At 32.8% G+C, this 13,036-nt stretch overlaps 1 protein-coding gene across 1 annotated transcript; it reads right to left on the bottom strand.

Annotated features, from left to right (window-relative positions):
- Positions 1–2,154: 2,154 nt before the first annotated feature.
- On the bottom strand, positions 2,155–5,226 carry LOC145099386 (nicotinamide/nicotinic acid mononucleotide adenylyltransferase-like). Its single transcript, XM_079036973.1, has 9 exons — positions 5,183–5,226; positions 4,685–4,758; positions 4,131–4,216; positions 3,936–4,019; positions 3,691–3,775; positions 3,456–3,535; positions 3,190–3,291; positions 3,045–3,103; positions 2,155–2,272 (listed from the first exon to the last, which is right to left on the bottom strand). Exons 1-9 carry the CDS (start codon positions 5,224–5,226, stop codon positions 2,155–2,157), a joined length of 732 nt encoding a protein of 243 aa, XP_078893099.1.
- Between the last annotated feature and the right edge of the window lie 7,810 nt (positions 5,227–13,036).

Below are 13,036 nucleotides of genomic sequence, written 5' to 3'. Positions count from 1 at the left end.
TATGTCCCACACACAAACATTGGGGTTCATGTTTAATGGTTTAAAATGATTGACTTTGTCATGTGGTCACAGGAAGAACATAAACAAAAAATATGGGTATTACTTCACGACACATGCACATTTAGATTTATAACATGAACATTTTAACTTAACCAACATTTCATTCATGGGTTTCTACATCTTCACATCTATTAAACAAGTTAAAATGGGATTTCCACCTCTATCTAAGTACATACGAGAACCATCACCTGTGACTACTATAAAAAAACTGATCATCACAATAACATGATCACAAAACCACCAAGCACGACACCAAATACTACAACCAGAAACCAAAAGACAAGGAACAAAACGCATTACTAATAAGGAGAATAAACAAGATGCACATCAAAACAAAATAGAAACCCAAGATTGAAATGTTGTAACCTAAAGTTCTTGTGTCATTTTAAGAACTTGTAGATTAACACCCCCACAATAGCAACAACAAAAACCCCAAGAACCTATTTCACTTTCTTGCACTTGTTTTTACCCAAAACGATGTTGACATACGATGCTTGCAGTGAACACAAATGCTTCTTCAAATCAGCAACCATGTTAGATAGATCAAGTTGACCTGCCCTAACATCATCGACTTCATGATTTAGGGTGTCCAACTCTCTAGTGATGTTGTGTTGTAGTTCACGAAGGTCGTTTGCAATCTCTACCCTCACAAGCGACACCTCCAACTGTGTCTGCAGCATATTGATCGCCATGTCTTCATTTGTGACTCCATTCAAGACATTTTCAGCCATGTGCCGACTATAGTTGGGTGACCAATCGTGATTTGGAGATGATCGTGAAGGCATCATTTTTGCGATTGGTATTGAAGTTTACGGTGCAGTTAGGAAAAGCAGGTTACGAATTGTGCCATTTTAGGGCACAAGCTTAACATTTTATACGGAGGCGGGGTGGGGTGGTGTGATTGTGGCCTCTACGTTTCATATTCCAAAACGACGTCGTTTGGGTCCAAGACGTAAATACAATTTCGCCATGTCAATCGATGATGTGGCAAATCGGGATGATGTGGCATGATTACCGGGTATAATAAGTAAAAGAGACTAAATTGCTAGGTTGCAACACACTTTGTTCCCTCATAAAACCACTAAAAATGTTAAGTGACTAAAACGGTAAACACTAGAAAGTTCATAGGTTGTATGTGTCATTTTTCCTTAAAATAAACATATCATCAGACCTTGTAAAAATAGTATTAGGCCAAGCTTTGAAAACATACCCAATCTTGTGAAAAAAAACCTAAGGAGTAAGGACAAAAGATAAATAAAGAGCTTCTTCCTCACAATATTGTAATTTCATTGTAATTTCATTTCAACATTTCTTTATGTTATGCTTCAAGATGAAACAACTTTAGAGGAGCATGTATACAAAAAGAAGAAACAGAAACATGACCTAGGGTCTAAAATCAATTATTTTTATTGGTGATTGATGCTTAGGACGTGAGTTAGAGTGATATAGGATTATATGTTGGTAACCGACTCCATTAATAAAATAACAAGAAATGTGTTAAAGTTTGGTTTATTTTGAAAACAAAAAATGTATTAGATCTAAAACGGAATAAAATGCAAAATATATGGAATAAACTCAATTTACTAATTGGTAACCGGTTAAAAAGCTAAAATAAAAGAGAACTAATAAAAGTTGATTTTTTTGAGAAATAAAATTAAGGTGTAAGACGGAAAAAATCAAAATGTATCCACACATAAATGTTCTTTTATGTCATTTTAAAATTTTAGTTTGACCAAATAGTATTATCACATTTTTCTGTTACTAGCTAGTTAATTAGATAAAAATTTACAAAACATTACTCTAAAAAAGTTTAGTTGCTAACTTGCTATTATGAGAGATTTTTATTAAGAGTAAAAAATCGACCATTGTAAGTAAGTATTTAAACAAACACTTTTCAAGTTTCTATTTTTTTTTTTTTTGTTCTTTTACATCTTTTTCACTCGTTTTACTCATACATTTAAAAAATATTGATTTACAAAAATGATATACGTGAACTCAGCAAGGCTCATAAATAAATTGAGCAGAGGTGTTTATTACAACAAAAATATAATCGTCGACAGTTTTATTGGATAATTCCTTTATAAATATCATTAGCTACAAACTTTGTTGTTGTGAGGCAATGGGGTTGATATACAGTTTGCTTCGTTTAATGTAACTAATAACTTCATCTGACGTTAAATATTTCACAGATAAACCCCGTGAAACACAATCTCTATAATCACATAAACAAACAAAATTAAGCTTCATGTTAGGCCATATATATATATATATATATATATATATATATATATATATATATATATATATATATATATATATATATATATATATATATATATATATATATATATATATATATATATATATATATATATATATATATATATATATATAAAAGTTATTTTGTTTCTTACATTTATTACACCAATAGAATTTTTAGTAAATTAAATAATTATTTAGTTAAATAAATATAGATATTAAATGATTTCCATAATTATATGTATATTAAATGATATCCATAATTATAATTCTATTTTTATAAAAAACTAATTAAATCTGTCATTAATGTCAGCAATAACATTCTTTCAGAATGAATTTATCTAAGTTTTTATATATGAGTTCGTATTTTGTTTCAGAACTCTCACTGAAAATACAATAAAGTTGCATGTAATATGGAGAGTATATTCTACTAGAATACACTCTCATTCTGTTAGAATACACTCTCATTGTTCTAGATATGAATTCATTTTGAAATAATATTATTGTTGACATTAATGACGAATTTAATTAGTATTCATAAAAATAAGTTATATGTATGCATAACATTTAATATACATATAATTAATACTAAATTTCTATTGGCACACAATAGACGTGAGAAAACATTTGAACATATATATATATATATATATATATATATATATATATATATATATATATATATATATATATATATATATATAATGTAGGATTTTGGTGGCTACCTTACTAAAGTTGAGCTAATACGGTTTGGTACTATTTCATCAACAACTTGGATGCTACTCTGCATGATTCAGATACGAAAAATCGATATAATCAAGAATATGATAGTAAAATTGGTGAAATGACATAAACACCCCTGTTGGTTACCTTGTATTCTGTCAAGATGTCAACACGCGAGATGATTTTCTCAATGTCTTGACCTTCTCTGCGGATACAAACTACGCCAAAGTCTCTGCATATACTCCTCACCTAAAAGGAAAAGGAAAACAATTTGTGGTTCTTTATGGGCATATTTCAATAAATAGGTTTTGCTTCATATCTAATTTGACAACTAAATTGTTACTAAAAATGTTCAAGAAAAACCATTATAAAAATTAGAATGCATGTGAAAGTGCATTCATTTACTTATTTACCTGGTCAGGTATCCAAGCTCCAGAAATGCCAAATGATTCTAGTAGATCAGAGCCACAAACAAGCATCACCTTTAGGGATTCTACAATTACAAAAAAAAAAAAAAAAAAAAAAAAAAAAAAAAAAAAAAAAAAGTGCAAAGTTTCTTCTATTTAAATTCTACTTTAAACTAAAAAGTCTAAATAAAGAAAAGGATAGTTTGATCACAAAAGGGTAAGGGTTCACTCTAATACATACCATTAGGTATCATCAAATTATCACAAAAAAAGCTTCTGATTCTTGACAACACAGTCAATGAGCGTTGAAATGAGCTTTGTTTTGCCTAAAACAGATAATTAATTAAATAGTTAATACAAACTACAGATAGCCTTTACCAAATAAACAAGTCTATTATAAAGAAACAAGCTATATATTATTATGTTTAATAATTCAAAAGAGAAATGTATTATTTATTCTACTCCTCCCACTAATTAATTACTAACCACCCAGGCATCCACCATTACAAAGTCGGAACTTTTGCAAGCCAGTTGGCACATTTCAATACGATGTTCAGAGGGTATGAGACCCTAAAAATCAAATTTATAAATAAATTTTACTACAGAATTAATTATCATTCATGGTAAAAGAAAAAAATAGATGAGCAATTAGTTGTCAATTGTAATGATATGATATGATACCTTTTTCTGGTATGCATCATTTACAGGTGACATATAACCTCCAACAACATTAAATCCTTTTGAGTTAAGTGCGTCTCTTGCCAATTCTAAGCATGATTTAAAAAAAAAAATAATAACAATGCGCATACACCTAAAAAGTATATATTAAACTGTAAGCATGTTATTCCAACTTTGTAAATATCAAAAATTAGTTAACACGGATAATCAAGTAGCCATCATTTGTAGTCATGTAACACTGACAGAGTTATGACATGAATGATGAAACCAAAAACTAATTAACACAGATACTTTTAAATTTTTTCTTATAAGAACATTATATTTTGAAAATCTATCAAGCTATAGTTTTATTTTATGGATCCCATTCATTAAAATGAAGAACACCCACCAAATGAAGATGAAACCTACATCTCCCCTTGTACATTCAGTTTTTTGAACAGATTTATCGACATTTGACCCAAAAAAATAAAATAAATTAATAACAAGTAGCATAGCATGTATAAACATGATTTCTTATAACATAGCACCATAATGGATAATGGAATGGAAGTACAAACCAAATAGGCGTAAATGCATGAATGTAGGAGGATTGAAGCTTCCGGTTGATACCAGTACTACTTGGATTTTCCCTCTGCAAAAATGTAAGCATTCATTTATATATATATATATATATATATATATATATATATATATATATATATATATATATATATATATATATATATATATATATATATATATATATATATATATATATATATGCTGTTTTCATTTTTCTTTTTCTACACTAGAGATTTCTTATCGTTACTTTTAACAATTATAAGGGGGTGTTTGGCTTAGCTTTTCACAGCCAAAAGTCTTTTTTGGAAAATAAAAAAAAGCAAAAGATGTTTGGCAAACTAGTTTTAAAAGCCACTTTTGAAGTTTTTACATAAAGAAAATGAACTTTTTGGAAAAGTCAAGAAATCCTGACTTTTTGTAACTTTTCCAAAAAGGACTTTTGGGGTTTCAAAACTAAGCCAAACACCCCTTAAGAAAGGGTGAGACTGACTTACTTCACGTTCAACAATAACTTATCGAGTGGCAAACAAACATCCATTTTAGTAGGAGCCCCTGAGTGACAGAAAAGTCCCCTCATCAACATTCAACAATGCCAGATGAGTAGCAAGATAAATATGTACAAATATTATATAGATAGAGAGAAATTAAGCCACATATCTTTTATTCGTTGTACTAAATACTAATCTAATAAAAAGGAACGGAATTAACCTCAATAATTACGATATTACCCTCCAAGCTAAATAATAAGAAAAGTAAAACTCACAAATAAATCTTCACTCTGGATATAGGTATCAATCATAGATTCATATCCAGCTTGTTCTCCATATTTTCAAATTTATATTTTGGTTTAGCATTCTTGCTATCAATCTTCAAATTTTAAGTGCATATGTTTCTACAAAATTCAGTTGAAATTTGAGTGCTATCAGCATCCTTTCTAACAATATTCCTTGACACATTCAACCTCAGCACTACTGTTTCTTACAATGCATGCCAGATTACTACAATAACCTTAGGAGGTTGAATCCGCATGTGTGTAAATGCACTGGATTTTTTAAAGTATAGTCCATATCCTGGGAATCGACTTCTTCAGATAGCGATTAAATTCATTAAAAACTCACTTCCATATCAAGTACACGGCAAAGATGTTATCAAATCTCAACTTTCAAAAAAATCTTCTCATTGATTTTGCTTGAAGTTTTTGAAAGGTTTACCATATTAATTTCAAAGAGTGATGATGGTCGATGAAACAATCAATTCTAGAGTTTACAATAATATGCAATTCTAAATTGGATGCAAATGATGTCTTCCTTAATATGTCTTGTGCTTGTTTGAATATTTGTATCGGATACTTTTTAACTTTGAGGATTAGGTTTTGATAGTTACCACATATTTTGTGCATCCGCGATGAAGGTTGTCAAAGATGATATAAATTATTTTTCAAAGTTTAAGGTCATAAAAAATATACCATGAACCATAACATACTTATATTTTTAATTTGAAAACAGTTTCATATTTACCAAATGCTTTTGTTGCCTCATCTATCTTCGAACCAATTATGTCTGCCGAATCTTTAAAGCTAGTCATAAGAGTGTCCTAGATCGATGTTGTTCACAAAATGTGGCTAATTTCGTTACACGGACTTGTATCAAACTCTTATAATATGAGACTATATCGAACTCTTTATAAACTAAGTTTTATACATTTGTGATTGTATGAAAACATGTAACAATATTAATTCTCCCGATCTAAGCCCCCTTAGTAATTCATCAACATGAACCGGATAGCACAATAGATAGAGGGTGTGGATCACACGGTTCATATAAAATTAAATGTATCAAAGTTCACAAAAGTAGATATGTGACTACATCTCTATACAATGTAATTAGATGATGACCTGCAAATGCTTGAACGCATTTGAGGGAGTCGAGGTCAAAATTGGACGATTCGCAATCGGATGACATGAAAACAGGGGGGAAGGCTATAATCAAAAACACGAGTTTTGAAGGAATCACATTTTTTAGATAATGACCCAATTCTTTCCATAAAGCAAACAAACAACAAGAAATCGAAGAGAATTGAACAAGACTTTCCATTACGTCATCATTCAAGCGTCCCAAACAGCGTATATTTGATTTCAAATTTAAAACCATTAAACACGAAACCAAGACATCTTAAATTATATTATCATTTAACAGTAGCAAAAACCAAACCGAAAACCAAAGCAATAACCGACGGTTTAGGTTTGAATTTTACAGAAACCGAAAAACAACGGTTTGGTTCGGTTTTGACGTATAAAACCGCCCATAAAAACCACATCGACCCACATATATATTATTTATTATGTTTTAAACTTTTAGATTTAGACTTTAGACTTTATCCCTTTAGTACTTTATGTTTATTTTCAACAAACTATTTATGGTGTTAAACTTTGATATTTTGAACACCTTTATGCTTTTAGAATACTAGAATCCGTACTCCTTATTTTAGAATATTTAAAGTAGATACAATACTATTTATCGCAACGTACTTTCAATGGGTTTGAACCCAAAAACTAGAAAAAAAACAAGAGCTCATAAACCCACAGTTTAAAACCAAAAGCCCAACCCGGAAAACCGAACCATGCAAAAACCGAACCTATATGGGTTTAAAAAATCGAAAAACCGACTTTCCATGGTTTGGTTTTAGCCAAAAACCGACCCATGCTCGTCCCTAATTAGAACCAACCCCAAATTCACCACAAACTAATGAATCCCTAATTAAACGAACTAATAAGCCATCTTGGAAAATCTGTCCACCACCACCATGATAGCATCTTTACCCCCTTTGAGTTTGAGGCAAGGCTATAACAAAATCTATCGAACAAGGACGAACATCAACTGGGAATGGCGAGTACAAACCAGGCTTGAAGGAACTTTTAGTTATCTGACACGTCACATACTTGCCCACAATGTTAGTTACATCCCCTAACATCTTAGGCCAAATAAAATGCTCCTTTAACACCTCTAATGTCTTTATAATTTCCCAAATGGCTAGCCAATCCTCTGCCATGAGCCTCACGAACTAATAAGCTCACGGATTGCATGTTTCGGAACACACTGGCGATTGCCTTTAAAGAAAAACTCATCTTGCAACATAAACTCACCATTGAGACCACCTGCATATTTTCCAAACATATTTACAAAATCGACATCATCTTCATAGTAATCTTTCAAGGTTTCAAACCTCAGCAAACGAACATCCAAGGTTGCCAACAAAGTATAACACCTTGATAACGCATTCACCACCACATTACTTTTGCCCTCCTTGTACTTGGAAGAAAAATGTAAGGATTGTAAGAATTCCACCCACTCTGCAGGTCTCGTGTCTAACTTCTACTGCCCATTGATATATTTTAAGGATTCATGATATGAGTACAAAATGAAGTGATCCCCCGCAAATAATGACTCCAGAGGTCCAATTCTCGGACAATAGTATAGAATTCCTTGTCATAAGTGAAATAATTCAAACAAGCACCTCCAAATTTTTCAGAAAAATAAGCGATCAGACGTTTGGTTTGAATCAGCAAAGCACTAATACCAAATCCACTTGCATCATACTCCACTTCAAATGGCTGCAAAAAATCTAGAAAAGCCAAAACGGGAGCAACACACAATAGTTCTTAATCTTCTCAAACGCCTTTTGAGCATCTTCCCTCATACAAACGTTCCTTTCTTTAAACAGTTTGTGAGGAGACTTATGATAGTATTGAATTCACGAATGAACCTCCTGTAAAATGAAACAAGACCATGGAACGATCTGACTTCAGAAATGTTGGTAGGAGTAGGCCAAGTCCTGATTGCTTCAACTTGGCCTACTCCAACCACTATTTCTGAAGTCAGATCGTTCCATGATCTTGCTTTATTTTACAGGAGGTTCATCTGTGAATCAGTACTATCACAAGTCTTATCATAAATTGTTTAAAGAAAGGAACGTTCGTATGGGGGGAGATGCCCAAGAGGCGTTTGAGAAGATTAGGGAACTGTTGTGTGCTGCTCCCATTTTGGGTCTTCCAGGTTTTTTGCAGCCATTTGAAGTGGAGTGTGATACGAGTGGAGTTGGTATTAATGGTGTGTTGATTCAAGCCAAACATCCGATCGCTTATTTTAGTGAAAAATTGGGAGGTGCTCGTATCAACTATTTCACTTATGATAAGGAATTCTATGTCATTATCCGAAAATTGGACCACTGGAGTCATTATTTGCGTGCAGATCACTTCATTTTGCACTCAGATCATGAATCCTTAAAATAAATTAATGGACAACAGAAATTAAGCACGAGACATACAAAGTGGGTGGAATTCTTACAATCATTCCACTTTTCTTCCAAGTACAAGGATGACAAGAGTAATGTGGTGGCGGATGTGTTATCAAGACGTTATACTTTGTTGGCAACCTTTGATGTTTATTTGCTGGGGTTTTAAACCCTGAAGGATTACTATAAAGATGATGTCGATTTTGAAGATATGCTTGGAAAATATGTAGATGGTCCCAATGGTGAGTTCATGTTGCAATATGGATTTCTCTTCAAAGACAATCGCCTTTGTGTTCTGAAACATGCAATCCGTGAGCTACTAGTTCGTGATGCTCATGTCGGAGGATTGGTTGACCATTTCGGAATTATAAAGACATTAAAGGTGTTAAAGGAGCATTTATTTTGGCCTAAGATGTTAGGGGATGTAACTAACATTATGGGTAAGCATGTGACGTGTCAAATGGCTAAAAGTTCCTTCAAGCCTGACTTGTCTTTGCTATTGCCAGTTCCTATTCGTCTTTAGGAAGATGTATCGATGAATTTTGTTGTAGCCTTGTTTCGAACTCAAAGGGTAAAGATGCTATCATGGTGGTGGTGGTGGACTTTCCAAGATGGCTCATTTTGTTGTTTGCCACAAGACCAATGATACAAGCAATGTTGTTGATTTGTACTTCAAGGAGATTTTACGATTACATGGGATCCACAAAACCATCGTTTTAGATCGAGACTCTAAGTTTTTGAGTTATTTCTGGAACACACTTTAGAGGAAGATGGGAACGAAACTATTGTTTAACACATCACATCACCCACAAACTGATGGCCAAACTGAAGTTACCAACAGGACCTTGGGTATACTGTTAGGAGGGTTGGTGAGCAAAACACAAAAGGCTTGGATGTTAAGCTTGCGCATGCTGAATTTGCATACAGTCGTTCTACTTTCATTACTGGTCATTCTCCATTTGAAGTTGTTTATGATGTTAATCTATATCTGCGAGTAGACTTGATCTCATTGCCAAAAGAAGAGTTGGTTCACAAGGATGTTGAAACGAAACTTAAGTCTATGATGAAGTTACACCAACAAGTTCGTGATCGCATCGAGGCTGTTAATGCAACTTACAAACAGAGATCCACTAAAAACAAGAAACCTCGACTGTTTGTTGAAGGTGATTTGGTGTGGGTGCATTTGAGAAAGGAACGTTTCCCAAGCAAGCGCAAAAAACAAGTTGATGCCAAGATCCAAAGGTCCTTACCAAGTGGTGGAACGTGTGAATGATAATGCTTACAAAGTTAAACTTCTAGGAGAATATGGTGTCCATGCTACGTTCAACGTTGGAGATCTTTCACCCTATATTGACGATGGCCTTACTGAATTGAGGTCAATTCCATGTAAGTGGGGAGGGGATGAGGCATGCATGAATGACGATTCACCAATTACGATTGGTTGTGACGATCAAAACAAGTTAAAAGGCGCATTAGCAATTTTGGTTCCGATCTCATTTCGGAAACCAACGGATTTTCATTCTGAATGCATTGGTTCCGATTCCAAGCGCTTCGATTCCGATGGACTCATTGGCGTTGGTTACTTTCATTCCGAAGGGCTTGGACGTAAACGTGGGGTTTGCATGATAACTTACGTGGGTTAAAGGCAAGAGTTTCCATTTACTGGGTGTGTTTATTTAGCCATAAATTTAGCTTCCAATAAGAGCTTCTTTAGGCAGTTTCTTCTAGTAGTTGGTTATTGTTAGTGGGTAGTTTCTTTCCTTGTAACCGTTGTTTGTGTCAGGCTTTAAATAGCCATTTGATCTGTTATTGTAATCGGTGATTCCAGAATTTAATTAAAGAACTTTTGTTCATCGAATTGTTGTTGCACTGAGTGCACTCAAACCTTGTCAATTAAAGGAGGCTTTCCTGATTTTGTTTGAGCTTCAAACCAATAGGTTTTGGTTTGTTTTCACCAATATCAATCTATAGGTTAGATTGTCAATCAAATCTATCCTTTAATTCTTGTCTTCGCGGCAATCACAAAAAAACCCAAAACAAACACCCCGTACACGCATGAGTAGGCTTAACAACGCTTGGTAAGAATAAGAAAATAAGGAAGTTAGGTCGGGTTTGATCATCCATTCTTGCTTTTTTAGGATTAAACGATAATTTACAAGCAAGTCGTGTTTGGAGCAAACGAATTACCTCCTTTGAAAAAGAATTTCTTTGGTTATGGTTGATACCTATTGTTGTCAATGAGAAATTCTACCCTAAAAGGGAAAACAAGATTGGATAGTTGGGCAGGCGCTCCGCTTTGGGTGTGGTTGTGTATGGATAGGCTAAGGCACCTTAGTGTGCAAGGGGCTAAGTCGTTCATTCAAGGATATATATATATATATATATATATATATATATATATATATATATATATATATATATATATATATATATATATATATATATATATATATACGCACTAAGACAGGTAGACCGGTTCAACCCTGTTAACCTCAATTGTTACAATATTACCCTCTCCAAGCTAAATAAGGAAACAAATAAGAAAAATAAAACTCATAAAACTTCAAAAAAAAATTGTACAGGTATTTGTGCCAAAAACACCTTCATCCCGGGGATGGGTGTCTAGATATTAACTTTAGCATACAATAAATAGTATTAAAAGAAATTCCTCTAAAGAAATTATATGATAAGTCATTGACTCATTCACTCGTAAAAGTACACATGTATGTGTCTAGATACTAACTTTAGTGAACAATAAACATGTGTGTATCTAGATATTAACTATCTTGCATCCTAACTTGAAAAAATATTAAGTCGAAATGTGCACCAAGAAAACAAGATAACGAATAATGAAGGAGAATGACATTAATATTGTTTCTTAACAGATAAGAATAAAAGATTTATTTCATAAAAAAAATTGAACCAGTTGAGGAAAATGACAACTTAAATAAAGGAAAAAGGGCTACAATATCATACATGTATCAACATTATTTGGTTGAATGCAATAAACAGCAACATACTTTTAGAGAGTTCTTTATTATTATAGCATCCTTCCTTGAATTGTAATTCAAAGAGTTTACCCATTTATAGCAAATATCATTCAGATACACAACAATTTTCACTTGCAGAGTTTTTAAAATAAAATTTCCTAATAAGAATAAAAAAAAAATTGTTAAGTAAAATGTTATAAACTTATCATTGGATAGATTTTTCAAACTACAATGCCATCATAGAAGATGATGAGAGTAGGATGTTATGATAATTGATAAACAGCTAAATGAAAGTAGGCTGCCATTTCTTGCATTTAGCATTTTAGGCTTTTACATATAAGACCCAAGAAGGCAAAACCAAAAACTCGCCAGGAGAATTTGGACTTACTTTTTATTGAAACATAAACTGCTTGTCTCAGGTGCAGTTCTTGAGCAATTCTACCTTTGGCTTGAGTTCTACCTGATTTCACAAAATATTGACTATCAGAACAATAGTTATCAATATATTGAAGTGAAGCTTATATAAAATTATTACCCTGTTTGCTTCATTTGATTTAAATGAACCAACACCATTTACTGCAACGATACATTCATATTGAAGCTAATAAAGGAGCACTTCACAAATAAGAAATTATATGAATGTTGTTAATATCAACAAGTATAGTGCAGAACCATGGCAAGTTCTGGTAGATGTTACCATTGATTGCTTGAGTTTAAGGATTTTTACTTTCCTCCATTTTGATTTCACAGTCAAACTCTTTGATCAACCTAAAAGAAAAATAAATTCATCAAGTTCCAAGATGAAAACTGAGTACCAAATGTAACCTAAAGGAAGAAGATTGGATTATGTTGTGACACAATTAATAAGTTTAGACGATTATATTCACCTTCGTTGGTTGTCATTTGATCAGATTCTGAAAGCGCAGACAGAGAGATAGAGTGATACGCGCAAGTGAGCAGCGAGATTGGAGGAAGAATTTGCAAGACAAAGGGATAGGATGTCAGCTGGCGGTCGGCGGTCGGATTTCAGTGCGAGATTGTAGAGGTGGTCACTTTGGACTCGCAAAA

This window comes from Lactuca serriola, chromosome 4 (genome assembly GCF_051521515.1).
Source record: "Lactuca serriola cultivar US96UC23 chromosome 4, Lser_US96UC23_V15, whole genome shotgun sequence".
In the NCBI taxonomy this organism is placed as follows: Eukaryota; Viridiplantae; Streptophyta; class Magnoliopsida; order Asterales; family Asteraceae; genus Lactuca; species Lactuca serriola.
This window is presented reverse-complemented; position numbering and strand designations above follow the sequence as displayed.

Coding starts and splice junctions, on each gene's coding strand:
- LOC145099386 (XM_079036973.1), bottom strand. CDS start 5,226: ATGGATGTTTGTTTGCCACTCGATAAGTTATTGTTGAACGTGAA. Junction 4,217..4,684: donor CATGCATTTACGCCTATTTG/GTTTGTACTTCC, acceptor AATCATGCTTAG/AATTGGCAAGAGACGCACTT. Junction 2,273..3,044: donor ATTAGCTCAACTTTAGTAAG/GTAGCCACCAAA, acceptor ATGTGATTATAG/AGATTGTGTTTCACGGGGTT.